This window comes from Tursiops truncatus, chromosome 8, assembly GCF_011762595.2.
Source record: "Tursiops truncatus isolate mTurTru1 chromosome 8, mTurTru1.mat.Y, whole genome shotgun sequence".
NCBI classification, from domain to species: Eukaryota; Metazoa; Chordata; class Mammalia; order Artiodactyla; family Delphinidae; genus Tursiops; species Tursiops truncatus.
In genome coordinates, this window is record NC_047041.1 from 99,915,727 (window position 1) to 99,928,125 (window position 12,399).

General features: G+C 46.1%; 1 protein-coding gene across 4 annotated transcripts in view; it reads right to left on the reverse strand.

Annotated features, from left to right (window-relative positions):
- LOC101319765 (phospholipase A and acyltransferase 3) overlaps positions 1 to 12,399 on the reverse strand; it is a 28,621-nt gene that overhangs the window by 6,776 nt on the left and 9,446 nt on the right. For 3 of the 4 annotated variants that reach the window (XM_019932619.3, XM_004318307.4, XM_073809098.1), the window contains exon 3: positions 5,393 to 5,495. The exons of the other annotated variant lie outside the window; for it this stretch is intronic. In XM_019932619.3, the coding sequence (XP_019788178.1) occupies positions 5,393 to 5,495 (103 nt within the window). The remainder of the gene's footprint in view (positions 1 to 5,392; positions 5,496 to 12,399) is intronic. 4 annotated transcript variants of the gene reach the window in all.

Below are 12,399 nucleotides of genomic sequence, written 5' to 3' on the forward strand. Positions count from 1 at the left end.
TGTGGCTATGAATAAGGCACTTATGGTCTCTAGGCCTTGGTTTCCTTATCTGAAATGAGGAGGAGTAAAGTTCCATGATTTGTTGTGATTATTTTTAACCTAGAGAAGCTGGCCTCGTACACCCTCTTGTTTGTGCAAATATGGGCCCTGAGCACACCCACCTCCTTGGAGGAATAGAGTGTGAACTTTTTGTGATCCTAAAAATGCTACACTTCCTTGACACATACAAAGCTGATTACTGCAGAAAAGGTAGATGGATTTGCAGAAGTGGATCCTATCCTTCTTGGAGCAAAGGGACCAAAACCCCACAGCTGCTCCCAGAGGTGTGACACCAGGGAGGTCCATGGGGAGGGGCTGGAAGAGGCAACAAATTTCCAGAAATGAAACTGCCTTGAAGCAAGGGATTTGGGCTCAGCAGAAGGACCAGGATAGTTGGGAGGGAAAGCTGATGCCAGCACAGAGATTGGGCATACCTCCTGAGGCAGCCAGCCTACACCGTGTGGGGAGGGGCAAGCTTTTGGTATGACGGCTGAAGAGGTGTGCTTGCACGACAGAGGTGGACCCCAGGGAACATCACAGAGGAGGCTCACTGTCCCTCAAGGAGCCTCTGTGGCCCTGCCGCGATCGGGAACCCCCAAGGCTCTTCTCAGCAGGGGAAGCATCCTCTTACACTGGGCAGGACCCATCTTCCACTGTAACACCATGTGACAGCAACAAGCCATGGCAAGAGGGTCTGATCAGAGTCCAGGTCCTGTTCTGCTAGGCTTTCCAAAGAGGACTAAACCCCTCTGCCCTGAGTATAATCCTGAGATTTTAGAAAATCAGAAGAATTCAGACTTGCTACTAACAAGGCACAAGGTGCTTGAGGATTCAGTGAAGTAAATAAAAGATGGTGCTGTGTTTGAGCCCCAAATTTATGGAAAGGCTCGGTGTGGTGATTGGATCAGGGGAGCTCCTGAGACCCACCCACCTTCAGCCCCTAGGCGTGGGTGGCAGGGCTGGGACTGGGGCGAGGCAAGCAAGGTGCCTGGAGCACAGAATTTCAGGAGGTACCAACTCTCAGGGACGCAAGTTCAGAGTCAACACCTAAGAGTGAGGGCTTCCTTACACTTCACACCCTGGGTGTCACCCTGGTGAGTGAGTGCACAGGCTGACGGTCAGAAGCTCTGGGATCTGATTCTGGCTCCATCACTGAATGGTCTTGACATGTCGCTTAACTTTGCTGAGCCAACACTGGGAATCCACAAATACCAGCTAAGATGGATTCACAAACACACATCCATATAGGAATTTAAAGTTTCTTTTAAAAGAATTATTTTACTTTTTAAAGTTAGTCTATTAAAGAAAATACCAATTAAATAATTGGAGAGAGGGCACAAGGATATGGCAAGCAATCAGTGACTAAATTTTGGGAAACCTCTGACTTGACAGTATAGCAGCATGTGTAAGGGCAGGGAATAGAGAGTCAGACAGCCAGGGTTTGAGTCCCACCTCCACGACTTTCCTGCTATGTGACCTTGGACAAGTGGCTTAATTTCTCTAAGTCCCCAATTCCTTGTAGAATAGGGTCAGTAAGTTCTACCTGTGCCTACAGTACTGGACGGGGAGCTGCAAGGATTAAAGAAACTGACTAGGTAAGGTGCCTCCACCAGTGCCTGGCACAGGGTGAGTGCCTCATCAGTACTGGGTTGTTCTCTAAGCTTCCTTCCAACTCTAATTTCCACCATTTTCTCAGTAGCAGGAGGTCAGTCCTCCTTGCCTCACCTATTCCACGGGGTTCCTGTGAAGCTCGAGTGAGAAGATGCAGATAGAAGCATATTTCCCTTTGAGAAGCACCACTCACCCAATGAAGGGTGTCACACCCACCCACCCAGATCCCCTGTCGTGCCATTCCCTGCTTCCTGTCCAGCAGTTACACCCACTCAGTGCAGTCAAGCAATACTGGTGCTGGTCCAAGGTGCTGAACACAGACACGAACTAGACAGCGCACCTGCCCTCAGCGAGTTTACACTCCAGTGAAAGGACACTGACAAGGAACAAACAGAAAAAATAACACACTTTCAGGTACTGAAAATGCTATGGAGAAGATTAAGCGAAGTCACATAGGAGAGGATGACCAGGGGAGGCTGCTCTCACTCGGGGTGTGGGGGGGCCACGCCCAGAAACAGGCATTTGAATTGAGACTTGAACGATGAAGAGGAGGCAGCTGTGCTGAGAGCCAGGAAAGAGCATCACAAGCAGAAGGAAGAGCAAAGGCAAGGACCTCGGGAAGAAAGGCACGTGGCGTGCTTGAGGCTGCAAGGAGGCCAATGTGGCTGAAGTCTAGAGACCCAGGAGGAGAGAAGAGGAAGCTTCAAGAAGGTCAGAGAGGCAGGCAGAGGCCAGACCACGCCAGGCTCACAAGCCACAGCACAGATCTGAAACTTATTCTACGTGTGATGGAAAAGCCAGTCGAAATTAAAAGAAGGCGAGTGACATAATCAGATTTATACTTTGGAATGATCACACTGGCTGCCCAGTGAAGGAAGGACTGACTGTAAGTGGACAAGAGGCAGAGAGACCAACCAGAAGCTGCAGTAGCAACAGGTGAGAGAGGATGGTAGCTTACCCCAGGGCACAGCAGTGGACATGCTGAGAAGTGATCAGATCGGGGGTCTGTTTTGGAGATAAAGCCAACAGGATTTCCTGATGGATCAGACGTGGGGTGAAAAGGATCAAGGATGATGCCTAGACTTTTGGTCTAAGCAACCGGATGGCATTGTCCGCTGGAGCCCTCCATTTGGGGTGTGTCAAGTTCAACATGCCAATTAGATGCCCAACTGAAGATGCCAAGTCGTCAAGAGGTTACACACACCTGAAGCTAAGCAGGGTTAAAATCAAGTTAAGGGAGACATCGACAAATAGAAGGTGTTAGAAGCCAGTGGACCGGATGAGGGAGAAGCAAGGATTAGGGTTATGGGAGAGGAGGAGCCCCCTAGACACAGGAGGCCAAGAAGGAAGGGCCCCGGGCTTCCCTGGTGGCGCAGTGGTCGAGAGTCCGCCAGCAGATGCAGGGGATGCAGGTTCGTGCCCCGGTCCGGGAAGATCCCACATGCCGCAGAGCGGCTGGGCCCGTGAGCCATGGCCACTGAGCCTGCGCGTCCGGAGCCTGTGCTCCGCAACGGGAGAGGCCACAACAGTGAGAGGCCCGCGTACTGCAAAAAAAAAAAAAAAAGAAGAAGGAAGGGCCCAGTGGGAAAGGAAGGCAGCGCCAGGTGAAGAGCAGAGAGAGGCCACTCGTGTTAAATGCTGCAGAGAAGCCAAGTAAGCCGTGACCAGGATATTGATTGTATTGATGTAGCCTTAATAAGAGCTGCTCCAGGAGGGGAGTAAATACTCCCTGGTGGAGGGAACAGAAGAGAGGATGGGAAGTGAGGAACCAGCAGGGGCCGTGGCAGACAGGAGAGCTGCTCCATGGGAAGTTAGCTAGAGAGGACGTGAGGTCGAAGGGGTGTTTGTTTGTTTTATCAGTGGGAGATATGCCAGTGGTTTCTAGGCCAATAGGAATAGTACAGAATTATTATTAATTTGAGGGTACAGTGCTTGTGAAAGTAAGAGAAGGGGGTCCAGGGCCCACACCTAAAGGCTGGCTTTTAAAATAAGGGCAGGGGCACATATATACAATGGAATATTACTCAGTCATAAATAGAAACGAAATTGAGCTATTTGTAGTGAGGTGGATAGACCTAGAGTCTGTCATACCGAATGAAGTAAGTCAGAAAGAGAAAGACAAATACCATATGCTAACCCTTATATATGGAATTTAAGAAAAAAAAAATGTCATGAAGAACCTAGGGGTAAGACAGGAATAAAGACACAGACCCGCAAGAGGGAAGAGATATGGGAACATACGTATATGTATAACTGATTCACTTTGTTATAAAGCAGAAACGAACACACCATTGTAAAGCAATTATACCCCAATAAAAATGTTAAAAAAAAAAAAGACACAGACCTACTAGAGAATGGACTTGAGGATATGGGGAGGGGGAAGGGTAAACTGTGACAAAGCGAGAGAGAGGCATGGACATATATACACTACCAAATGTAAGGTAGATAGCTAGTGGGAAGCAGCCGCATAGCACAGGGAGATCAGCTCGGTATTTTGTGACCACCTAGAGGGGTGGGATAGGGAGGGTGGGAGGGAGGGAGACGCAAGAGGGAAGAGATATGGGAACATATGTATATGTGTAACCGATTCACTTTGTTATAAAGCAGAAACTAACACACCATTGTAAAGCAATTATACTCCAATAATGATGTAAAAAATAAAATAAAATAAAATAAGGGCAGGGGCACATTTGCACTGTAACAGAAGAAAAGACAGATTATGTGGTTCTAGATGTTGGTGGTTTGGTTGATCAGGGGTGGGGATGGTGACATCTACCCTGGTTACTTCTAGATTTCTCTATAAATACAGGGTGAGGTCATTCATTTTGCTACCATTCTTGGTCAGCAAAAGACACATCCAAGAATGTCCACAGCAGCTGCACACAGAGCAGCCCACTAATGGAAGCATCCGATGCCCATCAGCGGAAGAATACATAACAGACTGGGCGGTGTCCATATAACCGAGGACACGCAGCAATGGAAAAGTAAGAACAACACAGATGACCTCACAGGCCCAGGGAAAGAGCCGGACACAAAAGAGCACAAGCTGTGTGATTCCTCTGCTCTGAAGTTCTACAAGCACAGCTAACCTACAGCAGGAGAACCTAGAAGAGTTGTTGCCTCTAGGGAGGGAGAGAGCATACTGAAGAGGCATGAGGGAGTCTTTTCGGGGAGTGGAAATGTTCTAGATCTTGATCCGGTCATTGTCACATGGATGGATACATTTTTTTTAATTCACTGACTATACACCTGACAATATTGCGCCCTTTACTGTATTTCAGTTATACCTCAGTTTAAGTAAAAAGTTTGAGAAAACGGGTGGGGAATTCTCCCAATAATCCTGCACATTAAGGATTCTTAACGTCAGTTTACAAATGAGGAAACCAAGGCCGGAGAGTGAAAATGGACTCACAGACAAGTCTGCTGCCCAAACACCTGTGCTCTTCCCAGGAGATTTGCACTTCAGGATCGAATGTGTTTTATACGAAGTCATAATACACAAAATACATGAAAAGCAGAACTGCCCCCTTGGAAGCCCACCCCAGTCTCTCTGCATGGCCCTGGTGCTCCAAGGTGCAGAGTCTGAAAACCACTGCCCCACACCGAGCTGTCTTCCTGTAGCACCCAGGAACCAACCGTCAGTTGGGGGCGAAAGAAGAATGTTGGGGTCCCCTGTGAACCACAGCTCCCCCACCTCCCTCTGCTCCCAGCCCCAGCACAGTGGAGCGCTGGGCACCCTTACTTGGTGGGGCCAGGTGGATCACATATCCATTACCAACGTAGATGGCCCAGTGTCTGTAGAAAGGGCGGAAAATCTCGATCAGGTCTCCAGGCTGGGGCTCTGGCTGCAAAACCAAGAAGAGTGCTGTTTCAGGTGACACGAGAGCTTGGAACCAGGGGCAGGGCTCAGCTAGGAGGGTGCAGCTCCGCGGCCTCCAGCTAACAGCTCTCCAGGTTGTCCTCCTGAGCCCTGCCCGGCCAATCCAATGCCAGTCTGACTTCACAAGCCTGTGTCCCAGACCTGCAGGGACTACGGGCCTGCCCACCTGTCATTACAACCTGCCGAGTGCACCGCCTAAAGGGTTTCTTCACTAGCCGGGGTTTCTGCCCTATTGTTCCTCTTTCTAGGAGTATTATTTATTGAACTCTTACTCAGAGCCAAGCGCTCTGCTAAGTGTTTTACAGGCGTAGCTCAATAAATTCACACAACCCTCCTATGAGGTGGGCACTGCTGTGAACCCCATGTTATGAATGAGGAAATGAAAGCTCAGAGATGCAAAGGAATGTTCTCAAAGCCACACAGCCCGAGTGACGTGGCCAGGACTCAACACTAGGCTGCCTGATTCCCAGGCCCAGTGACTTGACCACCACACTGACCGTCAGGCAACACCACAGGTTATTTGATTAGAGCTGTGCATCTGGAGACCCTTCCAGGGGGGTCAAATTGGGGGGTGTCACACAGACACTCCGCGGCCTGGCCCGGGGCCTGGCAGAGAACTGGTGTCAACCTCTGGCAGTAATGTCCCCCTGGCTGCTCATCCCAAGGATAAGAGGGTGTATGTGTGTGTGTCAGTGTGTGTGCGTGTTGGGGTGTGTGTGTGTGTGTGTGTGTATGACAAGCAAAGGAAAACTCTCCTCTGCACTGTGCTCACACCGGTACTTCTGACACTGGATGTGTGGGTTTTCCACACTAAGCGATTCAATCCTCGATGCACTGACTGGGCACCCACAGTTTACCTCAGTTCTGACACTAACGGCCCGGAGTTAGCACAGACCCACAGGCTTAGTCCCAGAAGACGGAGGCCCCACACACACTTTAGACGCCAACTGCAAGCTGCAGGTTGTTGCTGTGCTGTGAACAACCGGCTGTAAACTGGGGGCTCCCACAGCCCCCTCCTTGGGTTCAGGACTTTGCTGGAACAGTTCATAGAACTCAAGAAAACAGCTGACTTGCTAGATTTCCAGTTACTAGAAAATATACAACACAGGAAGAGCCAGAGATGCAGAGGGCAAGCTGTGGTGGGAGGGGCACGGAGCTTCCATTACCCCTCTGGGGACCAGCGCTCTCCAGCACCCCCGTGCTTTCACCAACAGCCTGGGTTAGGGGTTTTATGGAGGCTTCGTTATGTAGGCACGATGGATTAAATCATTGGCCATTGGTGATTAATGCAACCTCCAGCCCTCTGATCACCTGGTCGGTTGAAAGGGGCTCATTACGAATGACGAAAGACATTCCTCTCACCTCTACTGCTCAGGAAATTACTTGGATTTTAGGAGCTCTGTGGCAGGAACCCGGGGCCAAGACTAAATATCCGTTTCTCATTATATCACAGTGAGAGTGCGTGGGAGTGAGGGTGTGTGCGTGTGTGCAGGGGAAGGTGGGAAGGATGCTGAAATGCTCCTCAGAGCCCCGCCCTGTTAGGGGAGCACAGCAGCCCAGAGCCTGAGAAAACCTGGGGAGGTTCAAGAACACTTTCATTCAACCTATTGAGGTCCCAATGCCAGACACTGGGCTAAGTACTGCGGGTGGGGACACTCCGACCTGGGCCAGGATCAGGGCTGATGAGCTTCCGTGGTCCAAACCAACCTTAAATCTCTTTAGAACACCTGGAGACAGAGCCCATCGGTGGTCGTTCCAGCCCTCTGTCCTTTCCCGCTCACCTGCTTGCTCTTAGGGGACAGACCCATAGGAGTTTGTCCACGTTCCACCACCAAACTCTGTGGGCCTGACTGAGAGATTCCATCAAAGATGAGGGGAGAGCATGGACTCCCCCTTGTATGGCCTCCCCTGGGATAAAAATGATGGGCAGTGGAAGAGCCAATTACAACTCTATAATGGCTAGGAAGTAGGGTCAATGACAGTTCATTTCTACTTATAGAAACAATAAAACTGCAAACAAACATCCCACGTGGTAGGAAAAAAATCTTTTCACAGGAATTTTACAGATAAATCATTGTCTTATTGCAGTGATTATAATTTATCTTCCCAGAAGAAGGCGCCCAGACCTTACTGGGAAGCTTTCAGAACACTGGACAATGGTCACAATTGATGAAACCCATTTGTTTTCCAGAATAAAAGAAAAAGTATACATTAATTGTTTGGTGAGAGTTATGGGGTCTTCAAGGACCCCCAAAGGGCGATTTAACTGGACATTTCCATGAATAAGCCAGGACATAAAAGCAAGGCTGAGACCCAGCCCTCAGGGAGGATACTGATTAGAAAAGGAGACAGTTGGGACATCAGGAATATGACGTCAAGTAATAAGCAGCCAGTAGGTACACAGACCCAAGGAGCTCAGGGGCTCACTGTGTTCCAGACAGATATCAATGAAAGCTATTGATATACAGAGAAACATGCTTGCAAAAATAAATAAATAAATAAATATATACACACATACACACACACACACACACACACACACACACACACACACAGTGACAAAAATATCTACAAAGAAACTCAGACTTTATAACACTAAATACTGATGCTAAGTGAAAGAAGCCATACCAATAATCTAAGTACTGTGTGATTCCATTACACGTCATTCCAGAATAGGCATCACCATAGGACAGAAAAGTAATCAGTGATTGTCAGGGGCTAGGAGTCAGGAGAGGGGATGACAAGAAAGGGGAATGAGGAAATTTCAGAGCAATTAAATTTTCTGTACTGTTCTCTATTTGATGGTGGTGAATGGTTACTCAGTTGTCCATGTTTATCAGAACTCATCGAACTGAACGCTAAAAGGGTAAATTAGACCGTAACTTTTAAAAACACTAATTGTTTAAATAAATAAAAAATTTTAACTTAAAAAAATGGATATCCACAATTTGAAAGCAAAAAAGCTGTGATTTTTTTTTTTAATACTCAGTCATATTGCCTGTCCCTTGTAATGGCAAAAGGCACATATTTCCAAATACGCACTAGCTTAAAACATGACATCACTCAAGGAAACTTCTTTTTAAAAACGAAGTGAAAGGTGCTGGACTCCCCCACGGAGCCCTGTGCACTAGTTAGAAGCAAGGACTTGATGTTCACATGACCATGTGGATAATCTTTCAGATACAGTGCTGAGTGAAAAAATGAGATTGAGCTCCGCAAAATACCACTTATACGTATTAAAGATACCCACACACAAACCAATAATACATGTCTTACCAGAAACATACCCAAAAAAACAATTTTTAAAACGACAACAGAAGAATCTAAAGAATACATATTAAATATATTAGGATGCTACCTAGCCATTGGGAAGATGGAGAGGGAGAGGAAGGATGATAAAAGGGAACTTAATAAAAAAAAAAAAAAAAAAGAAGACAAGGGGTCTTGCAGGGACCAGTGAGGACAGGGTGCCATGAACAGGGACATAAATAATTCACACCCTTTCACTAAACTCTAATTGGAGAAACAACTGCTTAATGATACACACAGCCAACTGAGCTGAATCAAAATTAAGAACTCAAGAAAGCATGTTATAAAATTAGAAATATGAGAACAAAGTCCTTGGGCCAAATTTGTGCCTCTGCTTATTTTTGTATGCAGGCAAAGAATGATCTTTACATTTTTCAGTGGTTGGGGGAAAAGTCAAAAGAAGAAGAATATTTTGTGACACATGAAATTCAAACTTCAGTATCTATAAAGTTTTATTGGCACAAAGCCACCCCCATCATTTACCTTGTGGCCGAGGCTGCTTTCTCTCTACAGCAGTAGAGTAGTTGCAACAGAGACCAGAGATAGTAAAATATTCACTCTCTGGCCCTTCAGTGTGGATCAACAGTGATCCCTCTCTCACTCAGCTTCATCCCCAGTCCCAGAAACCTAGCTGTACCCTGTTGTCAGGTGGTTCTTCCCCCAGGAACAAGGAGAGCCAGCAGGAAGCCAGAAACTCTCCAGAGCACAGTAACCATGGCTCTCCCACACAACACAGCCAATGACAGTGGCAAAGCTGAGACTCTGCGCCCACAGGATTTCAGAACAAAAAGTCTTTATTCTCTCCACAAAAGCACAGTTTACAAAGAGCTGTGTCACAGCCATTTTCCTAAGCAAGCAAATGGAGAACAATATCTGGCCTCTGCAATTCACACTGGAAAAACCACCTAAACAACCATGAATAAGGACCAACTAAATTAATTATGTTATATTTATATGTACAAACAGCCAATAGAGAGAACAAGTTGGATTTACGTAAGCAGACATAGAAATAATCAAAACAAGTAAGTTGGAAAACATTATCCCATTTTTGTTTAAAAAACATTGTTATACATTCACATGCAAAATGTATTATACACTATGTATGAGCTGAGGAAAATACACCAAACTGTTGTGTAGTATATCCAGTGGGGGTTGGGATTCAGAGACTTTTATATTTTGCTATATTATTTTCTTATAATAAAAACTTTTATTATTTTTATAATATAACATTATAATTTTTATAATAAAAACTTTTTTATAATAAAAACTTTTATTTTTATAATAAAAACTTTTATTAAAAGAGTTTTAGATGGGAAAACATCCTTCTTATTGATGAACGTGCAGTTTTTTAATTGAAAAAGGTGGATGTTATCTGTCAGCAAAACCTCTTGAAACCATCTCCCATCTGGAGCCTGTAAATATTACCATGTTAATGGTGCTTAAAAATCATTAACACTTAAATGTAACACATAAAAGCATAAAATAAAATTTAAAATTATACAGATGGATATGTTTCAGATCTTAGAACAGAGGAAGAAATTCTAAAGATAAAGTCCAAAGAACAAGGCATAAAGTAAAAGATTGAGAGTTTTTACAATTGAAAAATGTTACAGTTCTTATTAAAAGTTTCTATCATTGCCTGTTACATTCATACTCCCTTTTTTTTTTTTTTTTTTTTTGGTGATACTCGGGTCTCTCACTGCTGTGGCCTCTCCCGTTGTGGAGCACAGGCTCTGGACACACAGGCCCAGCGGCCATGGCTCACGGGCCCAGCCGCTCCGTGGCATGTGGAATCTTCCCGGACCGGGGCACGAACCCGTGTCCCCTGCATCGGCAGGCGGACTCTCAACCACTGCGCCACCAGGGAAGCCCTCATACTCCCTTTTAAGAGAAAATGACCACCCACAATCCCGACTGCCCAGGCAGCCATTTTTTTTTTTTTTTTTTTGCGGTATGCGGGCCTCTCTCTGTTGTGGCCTCTCCCGTTGCGGAGCGCAGGCTCAGCGGCCATGGCTCACGGGCCCAGCCGCTCCGCGGCATGTGGGATCTTCCCGGACCAGGGCACGAACTCGTGTCCCCTGCATCGGCAGGCGGACTCTCAACCACTGCGCCACCAGGGAAGCCCGGCAGCCATGTTTTATACCATGTGACCACTTCATCCTAGCCTCCATCAGCTGGACTAGAAAAAGGCACGGTTCCCAAGCAGGTCACCAACCAATGATCCTCCATAAGTGGACCTGGGCCAACCAAATTTTCTCTCTCTCTCTCTCTCAAAAATCTGAACCAAGTAATGAAAAAGAAAATAGCTTTTGGCAGAGGGGCTAAAATTGAAAAGTCATGACAAAGAGGAGGCAAGGGAGACCCCAGTGAACCACAGGCCAAACCAAGGGTTGGAGTTCTCACACCCACTCTGACCAAGTAGAAGACCCCTGTTGACAGTGGGAGAGAAGGAAGCAGGCATATCAGGAACGGTTAGCTGAGTCACACCAGTGGCGGAGCACCAGAGGAGAGATGCACCAACTCCAGCTGCTGAGTGCCTGGAATCACCGTGATCCTGGACTGCCTCCCAGCCCCTGGGAGGCCCAGCCTTAACACAGCTCCTATACTTAGATTTTCAAGAGAATCCCCTTACCGCTCCACATGTGTCCTTAGAATAAACTTTTTTCACTTGAGTTAGCTTAAGTGGGCTGCTGGTTACTTATAACCAAAAGAGCCAGACCAGAACATTCCGTGCATTGAAAACACACCACAGACAAACTACCACGACCAACTGGAAGAAAATGACAGCTTTAATACATAAGGAGTTTTTATGAATCAATAAAAAATGTAAACACCGGGCTTCCCTGGTGGCACAGTGGTTGAGAGTCCACCTGATGATGCAGGGGACACGGGTTCGTGCCCCGGTCCGGGAGGATCCCACATGCCACGGAGCAGCTGGGCCCGTGAGCTATGGCCGCTGAGCCTGTGCGTCCGGAGCCTGTGCTCCGCAACGGGAGAGGCCACAGCAGTGAGAGGCCCGCGTACCACCAAAAAAAAAAAAAGTAAACACCAAAATAGAATAAAGTGGAGAAAGGGTATAATAAATAATTTTAAAAGGAGAAATACATATTACCACTAATACAAGAAAACACATTCTATCTCACTAGTAATCCAATTAAATTAAAAACTGGTTTTGGGGAAGATTAAAATACTAATACTAAATATAGGAAAAGATGCAGGTAAGCAGGCACCCTCAGTCACTGCTGTTAGGAGTATAAATAAATACAACTTTCCTGAAGGTCAATTTGGCAATCTGTATCACTAACCTTAAAAATATTCATATCCTTTGACCCAATTTCTATTTATAGACCAGATCTTAAGGAAATAATCTGAAATGCCTATCAAAGATGTCACAAAGTCACATCTAATGGCAAAAAATTAGATACCTAAATATCCTACAAAAAGATTAAATATTGCCATAATTATATACTAATATACAGTTATGTTTAAAAGATATATTTTAAAGGAATACCTAAGGACAAGAAATGTCTATAATATAATGGTAAGTAAAAAAGCTTTAC